The sequence below is a fragment of the Lepisosteus oculatus genome, chromosome 3, assembly GCF_040954835.1.
Source record: "Lepisosteus oculatus isolate fLepOcu1 chromosome 3, fLepOcu1.hap2, whole genome shotgun sequence".
Classification (NCBI taxonomy): domain Eukaryota; kingdom Metazoa; phylum Chordata; class Actinopteri; order Semionotiformes; family Lepisosteidae; genus Lepisosteus; species Lepisosteus oculatus.
The window spans coordinates 37,158,483-37,167,177 of NC_090698.1; the positions used below are offsets into that span (position 1 = coordinate 37,158,483).

General features: G+C 33.8%; 1 protein-coding gene across 1 annotated transcript; it reads left to right on the top strand.

Annotated features, from left to right (window-relative positions):
- Positions 1-202: 202 nt before the first annotated feature.
- fgf5 (fibroblast growth factor 5) lies at positions 203-7,744 on the top strand. Its single transcript, XM_015364127.2, has 3 exons — positions 203-878; positions 1,968-2,071; positions 7,030-7,744. The coding sequence occupies exons 1-3, from the start codon at positions 662-664 to the stop codon at positions 7,393-7,395; spliced, it is 687 nt and encodes a 228-aa protein (XP_015219613.1). The 5' UTR covers positions 203-661; the 3' UTR covers positions 7,396-7,744.
- Positions 7,745-8,695: the final 951 nt, after the last annotated feature.

Sequence of the window (8,695 nt, forward strand, 5' to 3'; positions counted from 1 at the left end):
TATCCGGAAGCATCGAACATAGAAACAGAGAAACTTTGAAAAGTAATGTTGCTCTTTTTCTGATCCTGGAGATCCGGGGGACTGAAAGTAAGTCCTGGAAGAACACCATCTAACCAGACTTGTACAGTACATCTATTTTAAACCTCTTATAGTCCCTAAGGATTGTTGTAAATCTTTCATGCTGCACAGTTTAAAAGATTGTCACTTCATTGTCTCTGTGAAATGACTCCTTTCCTTTGATTTTCTGGAAATCCGTTTTCTGTTATAAATTTATTTGTAGATTTTGCCAAACTGTTAAAATGTGTTCTCTCTTGCGCAAAACACTGTGCATATTGCGATCCGACAAGGTTTTAGTGATGGCAAGTGCTCAGATTAAGTTACTTTTTTCTTTTTAGGTGACTCATTATTGAGCAGGTCTATTCTTTTCGGGGAAAAATCGGGATGAGAGATCGTCCTTCAAAACTCAGGCATGCATCAAGCAATGAGATCATTTGTGTTATAAATATCTCCGTGCCAGTAGAACTACTCTAGCTACAGCAGCCAGGGTTATGCCTACCAGAGCAGGAACTACAAGCGTGTGCACACAAGTGCACAGACCACAGGATCAACAGCAAAATGCTGGTGCTGATCTAGAACAAACATACCGTCCCTTTTTGGAAGAATGTGCTGTCCTTTCTGCATTTTCATTTTCGCTCATTTAATTTGCATCGTGCCCGTGACAGGATATGGAAAGGTTCCATTGAATGATCAACTTCTCGAAGACAGTAGCAATTCAGGTCGCAGGACTGGCAGACTTTACTGTAGGGTTGGCATTGGCTTTCATCTCCAGATTCACCCCGATGGCAGAGTTAATGGGAGTCATGAACCCGACGAATTAAGTAAGTTGATGCATTTAAAATTTGATTATACTGTACGTTGGTGATGAGAAAGACAACTATTAACATAGTTTGCGAATAAAACAAGATAGGAGGAAATTTTCGAATTACAGTTTTTTGCTTTCGCTACCCTCCATTCATTATCTACGCTGTTTTAATATATTCAACAATCAAATGTTGAATTAATTACATTTTAAGTTAAAAGTGTATTTCAGGTCAATGTACTTTACTTAAACGTTTAATGATTAATATAATATGGTTACAAGTCACAGAAATCAAGTACTGGCAGCAGTAACATGATAAATATCAATAATTAAGAATAAGTGTTGAAATGCTACTACAATTTTGATTTACATTCTTTTGAAGATATTGGTTTAATCCTGAGGCAAAGCTGGATGCATGACTGAAAAGTTAAAGACAAGGTAGCAAATCAGCCTATATTTGCACTGTATGTGATTCCAATAAATTATTAATTGAGCACGAACTGATGTGTTCTATTAGTTTTCTGGCTTCATTCCTTGCTTGTTCCTGTTTTAGTAATAGCAGGTATGTGGATAGCAGGTGCAACTCTAGGGAAGAGAATGTTTTAGCTAGAAACCAATGTGCCTGTGTCCTATCCAGTGCAATGCATCAAATGGTTGTCATAAGCCATGAATTTAGGAAAGTAATATTCACATTCTTTTTCGTATGACTGTATCATTGTGATAGGTTATATATTCTAAGCCTTAAATCCTTAAACAACTATATTTATCATTATTCAATTTAATTAAATTTAATAGTAAATTTATATTTTTTCTTTTGTTTTAAAAACCATAATAAATTGCAGACTATGCACAGTTGACACCAGTGATACCTTCCCAATAATCTTATCCCAGGTCAGTTTTGATCCCTGCAATGAGCAGCAGTCCCATAGACTGAATTTATTCATTTCATCCATGTAATGTATAAGATAGAAAATAAATTGAAATATAAAGGTATTTTTGTAGTTTTGAGTTTCTATTTAAGTGTAATTATATTTAATTATATTACTAGAGGGATATACTCTAGTAATTGTATGGCAATAGTCTAATGGCTATTATTTTTCCTTTGCAGGTATTTTAGAGCTGTTTGCAGTGTCTCAAGGAGTTGTAGGAATTCGAGGAGTTTTCAGTAACAGATATTTAGCCATGAATAAAAAGGGAAGGCTCCATGCAATTGTAAGTAGTAAAATATTATTTTCAAGATAGCAAATGAAACAGGTGAAGGGAAAATTAAAGTGATATGAATAGTACCTTTTTTCATTCTGGCATTTTGTGTCATGGAAATGTAAATGATGCTTTTGGCTTTCTTGAGTAGTTTTCAAAACTAAATGTATAGTTCAAAATTGTAAAGGGTGTGATTGACAGTAAGCATGTTAAACAGTCTATTAACATATTCATTGGTTGGCTTAGAAATACAACTGGAAAGCATTGTTCACTGTTAACTCTAAGCAAATATCATGACTAATGCAAATACTGTTTAGTTCAGGTGGGAAGCTGCGTCATCATGCGTAGGCTGCATGCGTACACCTGAAGAAGCCTCCACGGCTGAAATGTTGTGTTCTCTTTCTTCTTCTTTTTTCAGCATGGAATAAACCCATAAATTGTTCTTTTAATGCATATATAATAATGATAATAATAATAATAATAATAATAATAATAATAATAATAATAATAATAATAATAATAATAATTGCTTACACTTATATAGTGCTTTTCTGGACGCTCCACTCAAAGCGCTTTACAGGTAATGGGGACTCCCCTCCACCACCACCAATGTGCAGCATCCACCTGGATGATGCAACGGCAGCCATAGTGCGCCAGAACGCTCACCACACATCAGCTATCAGTGGGGAGGAGAGCAGAGTAATGAAGCCAATTCAAAGAGGGGGATTATTAGGAGGCCATGATTGGTAAGAGCCAATGGGGAAATTTGGCCAGGACGCCGGAGTTACACCCCTACTCTTTTCGAGAAATGCCCTGGGATTTTTAATGACCACAGAGAGTCAGGACCTCGGTTTTACGTCTCATCCAAAGGACGGCACCTTTTTACAGTGTAGTGTCCCCGTCACTATACTGGGGCATTACATGGACCGCAGGGTGAGCGCCCCCTGCTGGCCCCACTAGCACCTCTTCCATATGCAGATTCTGTTGTAAAACTATTACTTTACTTTTTATGGAAGCATAAAATCTGCTTTACCTATCATTGTATATTCTATTTTATATCCCTGCCAGTTCTGAAAAAAATAAAATCCTGTTTGAATGAAGCAAACTACCCTACTGGTAGCAGCAGTCTATTAGCATGTGTAAATGGAAATCAAAGATTACAAACACCCTGTAACTGCAGATAGCAAACAAAGGAAGAAAGTCAAACAAAGAAAATGTACTATAGAACCTATATCCTCAAAACATGTCAATAACATTTTGATGTAATGTGTACAGTACATTGCAGAAATATCCTGTTGTGAATTTTCCGCTATTTTCTCTTGAAATTCTGATGCTGAAGGAACTGATGCTAGACAGAGATGTATAGTATTTTACGTCTGTGTCCAAATCAGTTCCCAGACCTTTATAAAGAGGTATGTTAGAACTAGTTTTATAATTCTCTAAAATGCAAAACAGCACAAAAATCTGGATTGACCATTTGCTGTATACTACAGTAGTATGCATTAGTTCAAAAACACTGTTGCTTTTTTGATGCTTTAAAGTTTTACATTTAAATATACATTAAAATACCCCATATAACATTATACTGAGCTTACCATGTTTTTCATCAATTGTATCACAATGATGGAGAGGTATTTACAAATAAGCTAACTAGAAAAAGGGTGATGAAATAATTGAAATGAAGATAATCATACAGACTAAGTCACAGTGGTACACCTCAAAAATCCTTGTTGGTACTGTACTGTATATGCAGCTATAAATGCAGCTGTATCTGATCCATCATTGCTGAATTAGGTTTTTTAACTACTTGAACATTATAGTTAAGCTATGCTGGCTTATTTGATGTTGGCTTGGTACCTTAGGTGTTCTTAACTTATTCAATTAGTCACTTTTAATGTAGCATGAACTTTCGGTATTTCTCAGGATCGTAATGTCTGTTTTGGAAGTTTCCATTACAGTGGTTAAAAAAATATCAGAGTGTGCAGACATTAAGTAGAAAGCACTGGAATGTAGGCATTTGTCTCCTGTACAACATATAATACATTATATTACCAGGTACACTTGAGAAATAAAAAGGGCTGCCAAGTGTGCTTTTGTGTAGCAACCTTTCAATGTTTTTACATATTTACATACTTTTAAAACAGTGATTAAAACCATTTTGCATCCTGCAATAAAGATCTTTGAAATTTAAGTCAAATTTGTAAAGGCATTCTATAAGTACACTAAGCAGTTCTGTTTCCTACAAGTCATTCTACACATCTATTCTTATCAGTTCGAAGCAGCAATTGTTTTGAAAAAAGGTACTGTGGTTGTAAATTCCCAGTCATTGCACAGTGTGCAATGCAACACAATCGCAACTTCAAACCATATTAACATTATTTCATATTTGCTGGAGATATTTTGTGCTGCAAATAAAAAAATATTCCAATTTTTCTGTCTTACTAATGAAACATTTTGTTTTAATTTTTCTACCTACTGTATGTTAGTTTGTTTAGACTCTACTCCAAAAATTTTAGAAGTCCAAACATAAGTCTTGTTGCAATGTTAAAGTTTGTATAGATAGTTCCAGTAAGTCACAGCAGCAAGAAGACTAAATGGCATGTTTAGAAACTATTATAATTTCCTAATTTTCTGCTATACTGCACTTTGCAACAGAGCAGAACTGATCTATTATTTTAAAATGCAATTTTACTGTTATGTAAGGCAGTGTTCAAATACATACTGCCTTGGCAATATTTTATAATTTCCCACCGAAGGTATTTCTAGAAACTTGCCAATAGAGAAACTTTAAACAGGGTGGATATGTATTATATTAACATTGCTGTGGTGCCTTGAAAAGTTCGATGCTATAGTACTTTTCGAAATGGACTGAGAAATAACTTTATTTCTATTTATCTAACTAATGCTAAAACAATTTAAAATAACTGACCAGAATAGTTGTATACTTTTTACCCGTAGTCTGAAGCTTGTATTGGTCTGGTTGGTACATGTGTATATTTTTATGTCAAAATGTTACAACAGAATAATGTTCTCTACATACAGTGAAGAAAATAATTTATCAATTAATTGAACCAGCATACATTCCTAGTCAGATGTTGACCAAAATGTACTTCTATTTATGTAAACATAAATTAGTTAACATTGTAGACTTAAAGTAGATGTTTTGTAGATTGAGATTTTGTTCAAATCCATGTTGCCCTCTTGGTTAAATTACAAAATGAATGCAAAAATCATATCTTCTTTTTTTGCTGTCCTAGTTGTATAAAGTTGTTTCATGGATTAATGAGTTTTTATCAGTAAAAATGATTCCTTAGTACTGTTACTCACTAGTTCTTTGATAGAAAAGCCATTCTGATGACTCTACATTGAACAAGTGTAGAGATAAAAGTAAGCCTTAGAACTATATTTAACACATTTTAAACTTACTGTATTTTTAACAATCTATTTTTTCAACTTGTTTTTCTTCTCTGCTTGGTCCTGTTCATTAGCCTTCTTTATACATGGTAACCCAATCAATCCCCAAAGTTACCTGTTTTTCCCTGTTGGTCATACATTTTTATAGCATTTGGCATAGTTTTAATGTGTTTTGCCTTAACTTGACTAGGTTTATGATTAGTGCATTGAGTAACAGTAAATCATATATATTCAGATGTATCTTCATAGATCAACAGATCTATTAATGTGTTGGTATACTATCAAATATAGCCTAATATCAAACATGATGAAATACTAAATATTACATCTTTTAAAATTCATTTTTGAAAGGCATCCAATTATGTATTATCAACAGCATAATAAAAATAAACAATTACTGCTGTATTTCACATGTAAATAATGTACCATTTATAGCCTGAAAACTGTAAAGGACTGTAGATGTTTGTGACTAAATTAAAACAATGAAACCAAAAAAGAAGCATTTTGTAAGCACTGTTTCATTGTTGTGTAGTGCCTTTTCACCATGAAAGTGTAAGACACAGAGAATTTGTACTCTTAACAGAAATGAGAACAACAGACTTTTCAAAATATTGAAGTTAATATACAATGAGAATGTCTGTCAATATTTTAGCTTATTTTGAAACTATTGCAAGGTTTTTCTGAATATGTTATGTAAATCAGTAATACAAATGATACAGTATATATACTGTGTTTTTACTCTCCCCTGCCATGTAGGGGTTGTGCAGGCATATGGAATACCTACTAATCTCATAATGAAAATCCTTGTTTAAATGGGTCACTAGATAAATGAGTATTAGATTCCAAGATAAATTGTACGTCTTTGGAATAAATCCATTTGGCAGTGTCATTTTCTGCCTTCTTAGGGATACTAAGAAATTTCATCATAGATTTTACTCATGGATTCCAACACAGAAATGTGTGCTTCCCCTAATGGAGGAATGATCTAATGTGCTTGTTTAACATTTTTCAGTTTCTTATCATGCAACCAGCAGATAAGTACAGTTGCTAACAGCCAGTATGAAATATTCAGCTACAGTAGCACCTCAAGATGTTCAAGCACCTTACCATTAACATTGTAAAATATCTTACCCAGTGTTTAATTCTGAAATGGTTGTTTGATGAGAAATTTCCTGAAAAAGGATATGGGTGATTGTTTTTTCTTGTGTACAGCAATTATCTAATTAAAGGCCTTAATTAAAAAAACAATTGAGGTAACCTGGTAACAAAATTCCCTGATGTGAGGAAAGTATAAGAGCTACATGTTATTATTAAATATACTTTTGTTTTTACTATAGGTGGCTGTCAATGTCACACTTAAGTTTTTTGGCTCCTAGTCTTCTATTTGTTTACATCATCATCAACTACTGTATGTTTGTTCACCTTTACTGTCTTTTGAAAAACTGTTATTTTTTTAATGTTCTTCAACATGAAGCCTTGGAAGGCTCTTTCAAATCTGTGAATGACTCTTTTAAATTTGTATATTTTTCATTATTAATTTTTGTTTATTTTATTAGGGAAAATTCACTGATGATTGCAAGTTCAGGGAGAGATTTCAAGAGAACAGTTACAACACGTATGCCTCAGTGACACACAAGAACCACAGGACTGGAAGGGAATGGTTTGTGGCTCTGAACAAAAGAGGAAAAGCAAAGATGGGGTCCAGCCCCCGTGTAAAATCCCAGCATGTCTCTACGCATTTCCTGCCCAGATTCAACTTGCAAGAGAAAAGTGAACGGGGTTTTACAATCACAGACAAGAGCAGAGAAAGGAAAAAGCCACTGCCTTCAACACCAAAGCCTCCTGCACCAAAGGTTAACATGGACATTGGACAGAAACGTGTTAGAGTAGTAAAATACTGGCCCAAGTTCAGATTTGGATAAAAGTCTTAGGAAGACTAACTGGGATAACATAGAAATGGTACAGAGCTGGACTTGTTCTTAAAAAGGAGCATACACTGTAGCTTAGCTTAGAGCAAAAATGCTTTTCAAATACAAGAAGCATTCCAATCAGCAAATTACGTACAAGAAAAGGGGCTCACATAAATTCATATGACAAGAAGCTCAGAAAAATTATACAATTTATATATTGCTGCTGTCTTTAAAACTATTCAGAGTGGTCATTCTTTCTTCCAAAAGAAAAGTGGATAATTTATAGCTTGGTCATTATTAGGTCTTTAATTTGGACCTTTCAAGAAAACACACCTGCTGGTATAACATCAAAATATAGTTTACAAACCAAGCATTTTGACTGTCGATTACAACATATACATACGCTTTTTATTGCCTGCACTAAAGACGTCACAGTTTTTGTTCTTGGTTTAAATAGAAATGTTCTTTTTATTTTCATTTTAGGATCTTAAAAACAATTTTCCTTTATAGTTTTTTTTTATTAAATGCTGTAAATGCATTCAAAACATTTATCTAGAAACAGACATACAGTACTAAAAATAAATGTTTTTTTTTGTGAAATATGCCCCATAAAAGTCTTGCCATGTTTGTTATTTATGAGCTGAAATGTGAATTAGATAATTTAACCTCTTAGCCCAGGTTTTCTTTTCCAGAACAGCTGGAAGGATGAAATACAGACTGTCCATCAAAACTAACATTTTAGACCTGGCTGTTTAAAATATTCCTGTCATGACCCTGTAACATTCCTTCCAGGGAAGTTCCACAGGGATAAAGATGCCTTGCAAGAGGGCGACATGTTTTGAAGACAGCTCAAACCATAGGTGTATCAGATGGCAGCCATCAAGGTCACGGTCCATTATCAAACACTGCCATCATTAAATAACCAGCCTGTGAAATCTGCCCCCCAGGGACTTAGGTCAAAAAGGCAATGATTCCTGTGGTGATGTTTACAAGTGAAACAAATGACTTGAAGGCTATAATGAAATGCATTGTTCTTTAAAAAGATTCTGTGTCATGTAATTCACTCTTGTATAATTATTGCAGCCATCATATTTTGCCTGACTTTCCAACTTTGTGGAAGACTTTTTTTTAATAGTAGATACTTTTGTGAGTAATGGATAGTTACACATTTCCCAAAACATTTTTATATAGTAAAATCATTATTTCTTACGTGAATCAGATTATTATAATAAAATAATGAATTGGGAAACTTTGTGCCTTTTATCATATATTTTAGTTTGATTTTGAACAACAGTATTTAGCAAGTAATGAC

Bases quoted from the DNA above. Each gene is read 5' to 3' on its own strand.
- fgf5 (XM_015364127.2), top strand. From the start codon at position 662: ATGTGCTGTCCTTTCTGCATTTTCATTTTCGCTCATTTAATTTGCATC. The intron at 879-1,967 runs GTAAGTTGATGC...TTTCCTTTGCAG, and splicing joins TCATGAACCCGACGAATTAA to GTATTTTAGAGCTGTTTGCA. The intron at 2,072-7,029 runs GTAAGTAGTAAA...TTATTTTATTAG, and splicing joins AGGGAAGGCTCCATGCAATT to GGAAAATTCACTGATGATTG.